General features: G+C 47.3%; 1 protein-coding gene across 2 annotated transcripts in view; it reads left to right on the top strand.

The window, feature by feature from the left end:
• The first annotated feature begins 1,551 nt into the window (after positions 1-1,551).
• Paxip1 (PAX interacting protein 1) overlaps positions 1,552-13,839 on the top strand; it is a 53,813-nt gene continuing 41,525 nt past the window's right edge. The window contains exons 1-4 of one of the 2 annotated variants that reach the window (XM_028774747.1): positions 1,552-1,632; positions 4,028-4,162; positions 10,597-10,640; positions 12,863-12,926. In XM_028774747.1, the coding sequence (XP_028630580.1) occupies positions 1,552-1,632; positions 4,028-4,162; positions 10,597-10,640; positions 12,863-12,926 (324 nt within the window). The remainder of the gene's footprint in view (positions 1,633-4,027; positions 4,163-10,596; positions 10,641-12,862; positions 12,927-13,839) is intronic. The other variant, XM_028774748.1, reaches the window with a different exon arrangement.

Here is a 13,839-nt window from a genome sequence, read left to right as displayed (position 1 = left end):
TTTTCCCTTACATGTTAGCTATTATTTCTTCTTTAAGGCAAGGTCTTGTGTTGTCCATGAGAGACCAGAAGGGTATTAGAGCTCCTGGAACTGAAGTTGTGTGGATGCAGGGAATAAAATCTGGGTCCTCTGCTAGGGCAGTAAGTGATCCTAACTGCCAAGCCTTTTTTGTTGTTGTTGTTAACCGAGCTCAGTTAATCTAACTTTTCCAGAGAGAAAAAACACTACTATGTACTGAAATAGTATGAGCGTAAGCAGGATGCTTATTTTCTGATGGCTCTGCTCTGAGTTCACTTGAGATCAACACTCTGGAAGGCCACACATGAAGGTCACAGAAAGCACAAAGCTTCATTAAAGAGCAGTTACCACGAGTGCAGAATTTGTCATTCTGCGAGGGCTCCACAGCAGTTTCAGCTTGTCATTGTTTCCTGTAACTTTACACGTCCAAATTTAATATAGCTATCTGTGAAGATAATTTTTATGGATTTTGCTGTTTACCTTTAAAAACTGTTGACGGAGGGTTGGACGGCTCAGCAGTTCAGAACAGTTGGCTCTCTTGCAGCATCACCAAGTTTGGTTCCCAACACCCACGTGCTGTGTAACTTCAGTTCCAGGGGATGCTGAAGCCATCTTTTGACTGCTGTGAGCACCAGATACTTACAGGGTGCGGATACATACATACATACAGGGAAAATTCCAATACACGTAGGAAAATTTACATTTATTTAGAGAGTGTGTGTGTGTGTTCGTGTGTGCGCGACAGTGTGCGTGTGGAGGTCAGAGAGAACAACTTGCTGGAGCCGGTTCTTGCTTGCCACCACGTGTGTCCCAGGGATGGAACTCAAATTGGAGACAGGTGTCTTTGCCTGCCTGAGCCATGTCGCCGGCTCCTACTTTGCTCTTAAGCTGCCTCACCGAAGATCAGTTCCCCGCCGACTACCGCAGTAGAAGCGGAAGGGGCGGACGAAGGAAACTGACCATTAGCCAGGGTCTGCCTGACTCTAGGCCTGACCGAGCGCAGCCCAACAGCCGTGGCGGCGACAGCTGAATCCCAAACGCTCGATTGTGCAGGTCGCCTTCCGCGCCGTGGCCCCGCCCCCTTCGCGCATGCGCCGCCAGGTGGCCGCGCGGGATGACGGGAGTCCCGCCCAGGCCCCGCCCCCTGGCTGGTCCACCGTGGCCACGCGGGGGATATCGTTTCTCTGTGTCCTCGGTTCTCGGTCGCGAAAACTCAACCGGGGCGAGGCTGCAATGTGCAGTACAAACTCTGTTAGGGCATCAGCTCTCATGCCCGACGCGGTGGTGGAAGGAGCGCTGTGCGGCGCGCAAGGCGGGATAGCCCTACATGCTCCCCTGCCGGCCCGGTGCGGTGGTACGTGCCTCAGGGCGCGCGCGGCTCCCGCGCTCCGGGCCTCGGACGGGCGGGGGCGCGGGTCGGAGTGCGGCTGCGGCTGCGGGCCGGGCTGTGCGGCCGGGCAGTTGACATAGCTGCGACGCTGGGCGCGACGGGCCGGGTGACGCGGGGCCGGGCGCCGCCGCGCCGCCGTGATCATGTCGGAGTCGGCGCCCGAAGTTCCAGAGGAGCTGTTCCGCGAGGTCAAGTACTACGCGGTGGGCGACATCGACCCGCAGGTACCGCCCGCGCGGGGCCCCTCCGACGGGCCATTCCCCCCTGCTTCGTCGCGCGCGCGCCCTGCAGGACCCCAGGCCGGAGCCGCGGGGCACGCCGGGCCGCGAAGGGCCGCGGGAAGGGCCTCGCGAGTACCGACCCGGTGCGGCCGCCGGCCGAGCATCTTGCGGGGCCCTGCTGAGCGTGCCCTTTGCCAAGGGGCCTGCCCTCCCGGCCCCTCATTTTCCCCTAAGGGTGGATTGTTCGGTAGGTATGGAAGGTACCCTTGCTTACACGGTCACAGTGGTTCGTGAGTGTGGCCGTGGGTCTGAGTCCATCCACAGGACAGTGCCTATGGTCGTGGTATCTTCAGAACAGTGTCCCAAACATTTCTTTTCCTAAACTATGCTTACAGTTGTGTCGCCTTCGGTGTCTCCTAATAAAAGCTAAACGGGTCCTAAGGAAGGAATTGTACAAGAGCGTGGCCTTCCAGAGACTCATACTTGTATCCTAGTAACCGAGGTCCGTTGGGTCTTCAGTTGCGTGATGAGCGCTTATAGCTGACTTTTTCTAGTATTGATCACCCCACTACCACCACCACCTTTCTTCTTTTTACCCTTTCTTGTTCTTCATTTTAGGACTTCGGCTCTTGTAAGGGACTTGGACTAAATGTCACTTGAAAACCAATAACACACCGAACTGAGCTGTTGGCCCAACTATGTGTGAAATCTGAGTGCTTAAAAAAAAAAAAAAAGAATCCCCCTTGTAAGCCCTTGTATTCTGAAATAGTGCGTTTTTAAAAAAAAAGGTTTAGAGCCAGAGTTCCTATTCTTTGAGTTTTGTAATACAGATTGAGGAAGCACATAGGTGGTGAACACCCCAGTACAGACTGGGCATCGGGCCTGGAACATGGAGTTCTGAAGAGTGAGCTTGAATGCTGAGTCCTACAAATAGAAGAGGTGTAGGTGCTGGAGGTGTTGAGTCTTAAGTAAGCAGATATCGAGTACAAGAAATCGTGTGGAATGTGTATGCTAGGCATTGAAGGCATTTATGTATACTTGGCGTGTGTCCTGCCGGTCACTAGGGATAGTTACAAGGTGGCTCCTATGAGGTGGAATTAGTAATGTGCAGTTTGGGAAGGTTTGGGGTGGCCTCGCTGTGTGAGACCTGAGTTTTCACAGTTCAGTGGCCGCTGCAGGAGAAAAGATGGATAATGCAGTGAGACACATTTCTGGAAATTTGTCATGAAAAGAAAGCCAGGGAGGGCTTGCTGTGTACATGTTCCTGTGTAATGCGAGGCTAAAGCAGGTGGATGAAGTCCGTGTATGAAGGGAAGCTGGCTCGTGGCTAGTGACTTGGTTTTCCATGCATCAGATACAGACGTCCTCGGTTGCGCTAGTTCTTAGATGATGCTTGGCAGACTTTCAGCTCTTCCTTGACTCCGGCCTGCATACCACTGTCAAGTTGTTCTTTCCTGATGCTACTCCATGTGTCCCAGGCGAGACCTCAGTGTTTGGTATCCCGGTGGCTGCCTCATTGACTCTCAGAATTTTGACTCCCGTCTGTAATCTGTTATCTGGAGAGTCCTCTCTCAATGTGACTGAGAGTCACTGGATCACACAGGACCAAAGAGTAGTGTGCCAACACTGAAACTTAGCTGTGCCCCTTTCTCTCTCTGCTTCCGATTAATCCCTCCAGGAGATGCCAGCATTTCCATGTCAGCTTCCCTGCTATGCTTCCACCCTGTTTAGTTACTGTGTGATTAATTCTATTCCATTCTTCTGTTTGCTGCTGACATTTCTTTAGTTACCTGCCTCTTAACCGTAGTGAGAGTGGTCACAGTTGTGTCTTAACAAGTATTCCTATGTTGATGTCCATCTGTAAGATCTGATAGTGCTATCTTTGTTTGTGATATCCTTCCCTGACTTAAGGAAAGACTGCTATGCATAGCACCCCCAAGACTACACTGACCATGGCTGGATCTGAGTTCCTCTGCTAGGCCCTACCTTGATGTATATATTTTGCTTGATGGGCATCTACAAGTTAGGATTCTCCTGGAGGGTCTCTGCTTCCAGAAACTTCCTAACTGTAGTAGAACCAGTCCTCAGCCTTTGGGTTGGATACCCAGAACAGGTACTCTATAGAACTCAGCTTCAGCAGGTGCTGGTGTATGCTGTCTATCTGAATGGCTAGTAGCTGGCCACCCCATCTCTGTGACTTAGACTGTGAATCAAGGTTGCTGCATTTTATTGTCCAAAAGGATTTGATTGGCTCTTCCACTCAGGAAAAGGCTACTCTGTAGGGGACAGGGTATGTTTTCATTAAATATTTCCACTATAGTTGATAATCACTTGTTTGAATTAGGAAGGCAGAGCAGAATTTTGCTGTTACTAATTGTGCTGTTGTTTGTTTCTTTAGGTTATTCAGCTCCTTAAAGCTGGGAAAGCCAAGGAAGTCTCCTACAACGCCCTGGCCTCACACATCATTTCGGAGGATGGGGACAACCCAGAGGTGGGAGAAGCCCGAGAGGTCTTTGACTTGCCTGTTGTAAAGGTTAGTAGAAACCTGAGCCTCTACACCAGGGCTTTCTGCCTGGCCTGCTGTGGGCCAGTGTTAAGTGGGATATCATCAGGTAAACAAAGCCCATAAGCTTTAGTCACCTGCCTTAGTTTTGGGACTTTTGGTCCCATGGTTACATAGCAAGGTTGCTGTGTAAGAAATTCTTGGGCATTGTGGGAATGCTCCCTCACTGTCACTTCCTGCCAACTCTTCAGGACAGGAAACCTGTCCTAGGCTTCGTCGCCTTGTCAGATACGTGGTTTTGATATTTTGTTCCAGAAGCCTCTTAAAGGTAGCTATCCTTTTCTGGTGGCCAGTGGTCCTGATCTCCAATTGTATAGCTGAGGGGAGGAGGCCCCTGCCCTGCTAACTGCCCTCATCTCCCATGATAAGAGTCATTATGCTAGTTGTCCTCCTGTCGGCCATCTGGATTGTTCTCCGCCTGACTTGTGGGTACTTGTGGACTACAGGACTTCAGCTGGCGAACAGTGTGCTCAGCTTCTGTGGCTTGCGTATGGTACTGTGGGGACTTCATGTAACATATACTGTTGCTGTGGCCCTGCATATGGTACTGTGGGGACTTCATGTAACACATACTGTTGCTGTGGGCCTTCTGTTTGCTTAGCTGTTGCCACCACTGTCTTCCTACTGTTCAGCACTGTACTGTAAGAAGCCAGCATTCATGTTACCAAGGTTCTACAAGGAGCAGTTAGGAGTGAGGTGACTGAGTCAGAGTTAAGGGCTGGCTGACTGTTGGATGTGTTGTTGTCCCAGTTTCTGGGGTCTGAAAAACCTTGCAGTCTTAAAGACTTGACCTTTAAAAATGAACCTGACAGGTGGTCTGCCTCAGGAGTCACAGAGAGGTTCTTCACCCATACTGTCAGGAAACTACACCATCAGAGGACAGTTCCTTTGTAGCAGTAAATATGGTGGACACATTACATACCAGCATGTGTGTCTCGGTGCTGCCAGTTCAGGCCCACTACGTCTCTGAAGACTGGTGCTCAGCCTGGCTCCTGGGCACTTCACTTACTGCTAAAGCTAAAGCTGAAGGCTTTCCCTTCAGTTTGCACTTCAGCCTGCTCTTCCTGTGAGCTTGCTTTCTGTTAGCCATTATATGTTAAAGTGATTACACATCTTACACAGATTTAGAGGGAAAGGTTTACCTAACAAATGTGTTTTGGGGCCTAGGTCACTGTTGCCACACTAAGTATAGTGATGGATTTTAATCGCATTTGACCCCAAGGTTGTCTTGCAATAAATTGTATATCTTTGTGGCTTTTCTATGCCTGCCCTTGCTCTGAATGACATAGAGATCTGGTATTTTTATTAAAAGACTTCTGACACCATAGCTGGGCAGATAGTCATCTACTATAATCCTAAGGCAGCCTACTACCCTGCCATGTGCCCATTACCTGCCATCTGGCTTCTCCTGTTCCATTTGTCCTCTCATGGTAATCTCTTATGGCCAAATCAATCAAAATCAATCTCTCTCTCTCTCTCTCTCTCTCTCTCTCTCTCTCTCTCTTTCTCTCTCTGTGTGTGTCTGTGTCTGGTCTCAGTCTCTCTCTGTCTCTGTGTGTCTGGTCTCTGTCTCTGTCTCTCTCTCTTTCTCTCGAGGAGATCTGATCTCTCTCTTTCTCTCTCTCTTTCTCTCTCTCTTTCTCTCTCTCTTTCTCTCGGGGAGGTCTGATCTCTATCTCTCTCTCTCTCTCTCTTTCTCTCTCTCTCTCTCTCTCGGGGAGGTCTGATATCTCTCTCTCTCTCTCTCTCTCTCTCTCTCTCTCTCTCTCTCTCTCTCTCTCTCTCTGTCTCCCCTGACTGAGATTGGAAGTCATACCCTACTCTCTTCTCCTGCCCTGCTATTGGTTGGTTGATCAGCACTTTATTAAAACCAATCAGTCTTTGCACATCATTGAGATAGCAGATGCTCCAATAATCATGATAGTGCCAGCATCCAGACTGCACCAAACCTCTGCGCACAGCAAGCTGCGTCTGAATACACAGTGCACAAACCACCCCAACACTAGATATTTGTGCACCCCTTTAGTGTGTGAGGAAAATTCATATGTAAGAAAGCTTATCACATGATTTAATAGTTGGAGCTGGGGAGATGGATGGCTCAGTGGGTAGTAGCATGCTTTCATGAGTCCCTGAGTTTTGATCCCCAGCACACATCGGAAAACATGTGACCGTGTATGTCTGTGACCTACACACACACATACACACACACCACACACACTACATACACATTTGTTCATAAGGGCTAAGGGTGTACTTGGTAGCAGAGCAGTGCTTCAATGTACATGAGGCCCCAGGTTCTGTCCTTGGCACCAAGACAAAAGACAAATGTAAGTTGCTGAAGCGCCTGACACGTGAAGGAAAAGGAAGGTGAGCAGAAGGTAGAAGCATGGTGCCCTGAGAAGATGTGAAGGAATTGCCAGCTCCCACTGTCTATAGGATCAGTGAGCTGTGGCCAGCAGTGCAGGCGGCCAGCGGTGCAGGCAGCTTCCTCCTGTGATTACGGAGTTGTAGGTTGAGTCGAGCAACCTGCTTTTGTCTCACATGTGTACAGTATGGCTACTGTATCTTTAAGAACTGCCGTGGTAGTGCTGTGGCAGACTTCCTGTCCTACTCTACCTACCCTGGCTCTTGGTCTTGAACAATGATTCCTGTCAGCATCCCTGTCTACTTGTTATTTGTGGCAGTGCCTCTGTTAGTTCCTTGTTAGTTAGCAACTGTTGTGTTTTTGTCACAGGGTAATGGAGCTTCTCAGAGCTGACCTGCTGTTGAGTCTTTGGGGCACTTACTACCTTATCCTGTGTGTCTGATCTGGAGCCTGTCCTTGTTCCCATGTAGGTGCTGGAAAGTGGATTTAGCTGACGGGCTGAGGCCTGGTTCCCAGGGGCAGGCACATTCTTTGGCCTATGCGTCTGTCTTAGTCACTGTTCTATTGCTCTGAAGAGACACCATGACAAAGGCAAGCATGTAATTGGGGGCATGCGTACAGTTTGAGAGATTTAGTCTATCATCATCATCATGACCATGGTCATTTCCATCATCTTTGTGTTGAGGAGCATGGCAGCATGTAAGCAGGTGCTGAAGCAGTAGTGAGAGCTACATCCTGATCTGTAAGAAGAAAGGGGGCCCAGGGAAAGGGAGGGAGGGAAAGGGAGAGAGAGTGCTCACCTGGCCTGAACTTTTAAAGCCTCAAAGCTTGCTGAGCTGCTGGCACACACTTTTACTCCCAGCACCTGGGAGGTGGAAGCAGGCAGATCTCTGATTCTGAAGCCAGCTTGGTCTATAGAGTGAGTTCCAGGACAGCCAGAGCTACACGGAGAAACCCTGTCTCAAAACAACTATAAAAAACCCCCAGCAAAACCTCAAAGCCATACATTTTCTCCAACAAGGCCATATCCCAGTCCTTCTCAAATTATGCCACTTTCTGATGACTAAACATACAGATATATGACTCTATTGAGGGCCATTCTTAATTCAAACCACCAAACCTTGATACTAACATAGGCGTGGCTTTTTCAAACCCTACTTTAGTTATGGTTCTTTAACCCATGAACCTCCCTTATATCCCACCAACCAAAGGTCGGGGAGGGAGATGGCCAATAGGACAAGGGGGATGTGGACCTGTTTCCAACTAGTTCTTTGGGGCGATTCCAATCTTCATAGTCAGCAGTTCAATCCACTAGCCAAACACTAAACACAAATCAGCAGCGGCAGCACAATCTGGAAGAAACTGCATGGCTTTGCCGATTGGCAAGAAGCAGTCAGAATATCACCAGAAGTTCTTTGGTGCATTTCTCTCTACAGAATCACAATATATGGAGATCAGAGAAGAAAACAAGGCAAACCAAGGCCAGGGTGTTATCTACTGGCTGTTGGGTTATACTTATACTCTTTCAAACATCACATGTCCTCTCAAGCATCTAGCAAAGCACCACATGCCTTTCATCAGACAGCTTCCAGAAAAACACAATGTGTCTGTTCTCATCAAAATGTTCTCTTACATGTCTGCTTTAGCAAAAAATCCTTTCATGTAATAGCTTTCAGAAGAACATCATGAGACACAACTGAGTCCTCATTGAAACCAGAGATTCCCACTTTAACTTTTTAAAAAATTATTTCATTATGTATATGAGTTTTACCTGCAGGTATGTCTGTGTAACCTATATGTATGTGCCTGGTTCCTATGGAGGCCAGAAAAGAGCTCTTAGCAGCTGAGCCATCTAACCTGTGTCTATCCTGCTTTACCAATATTCCCCTAGCTTTGCATTCCTCTGATGCCTGGAGAGGCAGCCTCCTCTGCTTGGAATGGACTTGCAAGTGATCTCTGAGTTGGAGGACCCTACTCAGGGGAACCGTACCTGTCCTTTGTGAAGGCTCTGTAAGGGTGTGAAGCAGGGTGGATGTGATGTGAAGAGGCAGATTTCCAAACTGCTGCTTTCTAAAGCTGCCTGAGAGTTCTTGGGGGTTCCCATGGCCTTTTTGCACTGAAGAGAAGAAAAGTATCACCATTGTCACCCAATCCAAATATCTCACAGCACATTGTAGAAGCTGTGACAGTCCTCTGGGTGCAGACTATATGACAGCTGGCAATACTGTTGTAATCTGTTGGAGCTCCACAGGTTCCCATGCTTTCTAGGTGTCCCTGTTGGAAGAAAGTTTGACCATGAGAATGCATTCTGAATACAGTCAGCCACAAAGTTTAGTTTTGATATGTGGTCTAGGTGTTTTCTTCCTGCCTTGCCAAATCCATCACGGGATATAGATTTGTGCCACCACGCCTGGTCCAGTACAGGTTATTGATGTTGGCTCAGTACCTAGATTTCATTCAGGATTATCAAAAGTAGGGAGCAGTGTTGGGTAAAGCAAGAAAGTGGAAGGGGCTTTTGCCAGCACATCGTACCATCAGGTAAGTCAGCTCATGCCTTTGCTGACAGTATACTAGATAGAGCCAGTCTTCATTCTGTAATATATTTACTAATCTTGTCATACAGAATATGCGTTAACCAGGCATGGTGGTACAGGCCCGGAATTCTAGTATGGTCACAAATTCAAGACCAGCCTTGGCTATATATCAAGTTTGAGTCCAGCATGGGGTAACAAACCTTATTTCAAACTATAAAAACCTGTTGTTGTTGTTGTTGTTCTTCTTCTTCTTCATCTTCTTCTTTTTTTTTGTCTGTTTTTGTTTTTGTTTTTTTTGAGACAGGGTTTCTCTGTATAGCCCTGGCTGTCCTGGAACTCACTCTGTAGACCAGGCTGGCCTCGAACTCAGAAATCCACCTGACTCTGCCTCCCAAGTGCTGCCAAAACCTGTTTTTCAGCCTGTTTTTGCCCTGCCAAAACCTGTTTTTCAGCAGTTACACATGTCACTTGAAAACTGTCCTATGGGACACACTCTGGGTCTGAAGGCAGTAAGGTAGACCTGTGGTATGGTCATAGTGTCTGTCTTACTGATCAGCATGAGAGCAGAGACTGCTCTCTCCCTGTTCACTGTCTGCTCATTGTCTTGCACCATCCCTGCATAGATTTGAAATGCATTTTGCTGACTCTTGCTGCCTCGGTAGTGAGAAATGGAGCATATATGTTTTCATTTGTCCAGGCTTCGGGAAGTCAGCTGGCCAATCGGGGCCATTAATAAACATTCAGATTGTTGTTTCTTGACATAGAGTTATTAGAATAGTAACAGGTGGGCTGATTTTTTATTAATTTATTTATATATTTTTAAAATGTGCAGTGATGTTTTGTTTGCATGTCTATGTGAGGGTGTCAGATCCCCTGGAACTGAAATTAAACATCTATGAGCTGCCAAGGGAGTGTTGGGAATTGAACCTGAGTTCTCTGGAAGAACAGCCAGTGATTTCAATACTGAGTGAGCCATCTCTTCAGCTCCAGTTGTTCTAGTTTTTAAAATTGGATTAGAACGATAAGCTGAACTAATTTTCCAAGAATATAAAGTACACATGTTAGTAGCTGTTAGTCTACTTTGTAATGAACGCAAGTTTGGAATTTGTAAGATTAGAAGAGGGTTTTTTTTTGTTGCTGTTGTTTTTGTTTTGTTTTTAAGTGGTTTGCACATATTGTGTATTCTTGGTGTTAAATAAAACCAAAATCTTGTGAATTTGTTTATTTCTTTTCTGGGTGGGTGGGGTGAGCAGCAGTGAGAGTGTGGACCTAAACTTCGATGTCTGTCACCATCCTAAGGGATGCAGTGGCTTTTTCACTCTGGGCCTGGGGTTGTGGCTTGGGCACATGATATTTGGTGCTACTGCCTGTTTCTCATGCTTATAGGTCTGTAGTAGGTCACAGCAGAGCCTTTTAATTTCCAAAAGCAACTACTAGTAAAGTCATATCATTTTGGTCACAGATTGTAAATGTTTTTTTATTTGTGTAATTCTTTTCTTTTTCAGCCTTCCTGGGTGACTCTGTCCGTGCAGTGTGGTGCTCTCCTGCCGTATCCTTTTGTGCAATAAGGTCGGGGATAGCTGTGGGTTTAAGACATAGTGAGTTGGTGGGCTCATGAGTGGGGGCCTGAGGAATAGCTGTGGGTTTAAGACACAGTGAGTTGGTGGGCTCAGAGTGAGGCCAGCCCTTTCCTCTGCACCTCTGCCCCTGCTCTTTCCTGTCCTGTATGAAATGGTATGTACCTGGTCCTCGTCATTACCTGCTTCAAAAAAACGTGACTAGCAGTTGTGGCGAGGACCCCGAGTTGCAGCTCTTCTCAGTCTTATGATGTCTATTTAGACAAAGATTAGTTTTAGAATTCTATATCAGGTGAGGAAGTATGAATGACTCATAGAACATGAGGAGAAAGCTCCGAGTTTGAAGGCATGTGTTCATCTTTTCAGTTAGATCCATGGAAAGTTTATTATTCTACACTTCCCACCCAGCACTTGCTCTGATGTGAAAGTAGAGTGGTGAAGACCTTATTCTGGGGCTACGGGGTGTAGCTCAGTTATAGAGGGCTATCTCAATTTTAGGTCCTGGACTCAGTCCCCAGCACTGTATGAGTTGGGCATGTTGGCGCATGCCCATAATCCCAGCACTTGGGAGGTAGAACAAAAGGATCAATAGTTGAAGCTTATCCTTGGCTTCATAAAAGAGAGTTCAAGGCTAGCCTGGGTTGTATGAGACCCTGTCCTAAAAGCAAACTCACTCTGACCTGTACAGACTCCTCCTTACCTGTGTTGGCCATGTCATATTTTCACATTCAGGGTCCTGTGTTATGTCCCAGCTGCGACACTCTCCACCATTGCTGTTTCTTGCTGGAGGCTTACTGGCTTGTGTTTCACTCTTGGCATGAGGTTTCGCTGGAGAGGCAGTCCTAGCAGAGCCTGACTTAGGAATCACCTCTGCTGTCCAGTACCGATGCTCAGGTTGAGCCAGGGATTGGAATGGTCACCGTCATTCAGCTGCTTGGTTACAAAGCTATGCCTGGCAGCTCTTGAATGCACATACTCCTTTCAACACTGAGCAGAGGAACTCGACTCAGATACACATGCGACACCACCAAGGGCCATAGGTGCTTAAGCCTTCCTGTCAGCAGCTGTTCTTAGGAGATACAGTTCTGGCTCAGAAATTCTCATTTATTAATTCATTCTTTATAAGTATAGGTTTCAAACAGACAAACAAACCAATCCTGGGAAGGTGGACCTTTCTGAGATGGAGTCAAGGGTTCTATCCCTGCTGTCTTTTCTGGACCCTTCTCTATACCAGTCTTCCTTAGGAACCTGTAGGTTCATTGAGCTCTCGCCTATCTGTCTGTAAAGAAGCCTAAAGCAACAGAACAAAGGCCCAAGACTGGATGATGGTCAGCCTGGGATTTGTTGGTGTCTTCCCCCCACACCCCCATCCCCATCCCCATCTTTAGGAGAGAAGCCTTGAAGTTAGGCGTCAAGGTGGAAAGGCCTTGGATAATAGACCCTAGGGCTATGTGCTGGAGTCTCCCTTGATTATGGGCAAGGATAGCCCATGTTTAGAATTTGTCAGTGTACCTGTAAGGGAAGTCTAAGCAGCTATTACAGTTGAGTTCATTACCCATTGATCTCAGTAAGTCCTTTCCACTTGTTTTGAACTCTGGACACTCCAGTGTGTTGATGATTCTCTGTCTCTGGGAGACCTGCTCTATCAGCACTTGAAGCACAGCAGATCACAGAAGGAACTCAGATTCTAGTCAACCTTAGAACTAGGAAAGGTCTTGGGAATTTATATTCTAGGGATTCTGGAGCCCTGAGTTGTCCTGCCTGAGTTCAGAACACACAGGCTCTTCTGGCTAGGAAGAAGCCTTTGTAGGAGTAGCACAGCCTTGGTGCTGCGTTCTGACATCCTCTGCGCATTGCTTTCCAGGGTGTGTGTCTGTGTCTCTGTCCCTGTATATCTGTCTGTGGTGTGTAGTTAGGCAGCTGTTGGGAGTCAGGAAGTTTCCCCGTGAACACACTGTATCCACCTTAGTTAGATGTGAGTAGAGACTTGAATTTTGCAATGTCCTTTACTGAAACTTACTACCTTTCACGCTTTACTCTCATCTGCTCTGCAGTCTCTGGTCATCTTCAGCCTGTCTCACTTTCTAAGGGGAGGGAGTGGCAGAGCCTGCCCTAGTGGACAGGCAGGGCTTGTGTTAGCGAAGGTCCACTGTGCTCACCTTACTTCATTGCAATCTTAATAACTGTCCGACAGAGTCAATGGTTTCTCTCCAGAGTCCTGTCAGATTTTTTTTGGACTCACTGCCTGCCTTTCTCAGGTAAGCATGGTTGTTGTCTATGATGGTTCTGAGCGCTTGTGCGCTTGGACCTGTGGCCTATTTGTAAACGAGTTCCCTAGGATCCCTAAACTGACTATTTGATAACCAACTTCCAGCACACTTACCATTGTCTAACTATAAAATATATATACAATGTAATTTAAAGAAATAGCCGATATTTAAAGCTCGGATATGAATAATACTTTTAAGTGAAATTAGAAGATAAGAAAATCCACTCAGACTTGTAGTCTAAGGATTTTAATATAGATGAATAAGAAAAAGGTAACAAAAGCCTTAGCAGACAACTCCAAGGAGTGAATTAGCTTGTATTAGCCCATCAAGCCATTAGCTGTAGTCCTTAGCCAGATGAGCATTTTAGTAACAAGATAAGAGGGTTTGCTTACTATGCTTGTAACAATGCATTCAGTCCTGGTGACAACACAGGCAGCGTCAGTGTGCTGTCTGAAAGATTTAGCAGTATCGGGACTGCAGTGCTCCAAGTGTTGAGAAGTTTGGAGTGAGGCTGGCCATGTACATGTTGTCATTAACAGACGGTGATAGGGAGGTGCCGGAGGACCCTGTCTCGCACACTTACACAGTAGTTAGATAATGTTGCTTACAGAAGTATGTAAAGTTGAGGCATGGTGTTAAGTGAAGACACAGCATTACATGAACCAGGGGATAGGGGAAAGTGGGTTTGTTTTAGTAGTTGTGTCCTCTTCTCCTAACTCTGGCTGACCAAAGCCCAAGCTGTCACACAGCTGTCAGAAGTGAGGGTGGCACTCCTCAACAGTGCTAGAATGAGTGAGTTAGGGAGAAGGTGCAGTGGTGAGTGCCCTGCCCCTCTTCTGGTCCACAGTGGCCTAGGGAGGAGGAGGTGCAATGGTGAGTGTCCCCTGTCCCACCCCCCACT

The sequence above is a fragment of the Grammomys surdaster genome, unplaced genomic scaffold, assembly GCF_004785775.1.
Source record: "Grammomys surdaster isolate TR1022 unplaced genomic scaffold, NIH_TR_1.0 242, whole genome shotgun sequence".
In the NCBI taxonomy this organism is placed as follows: Eukaryota; Metazoa; Chordata; class Mammalia; order Rodentia; family Muridae; genus Grammomys; species Grammomys surdaster.
Note: the sequence above shows the minus strand (reverse complement) of the source record. Positions and strands in the feature narration are given on the sequence as shown.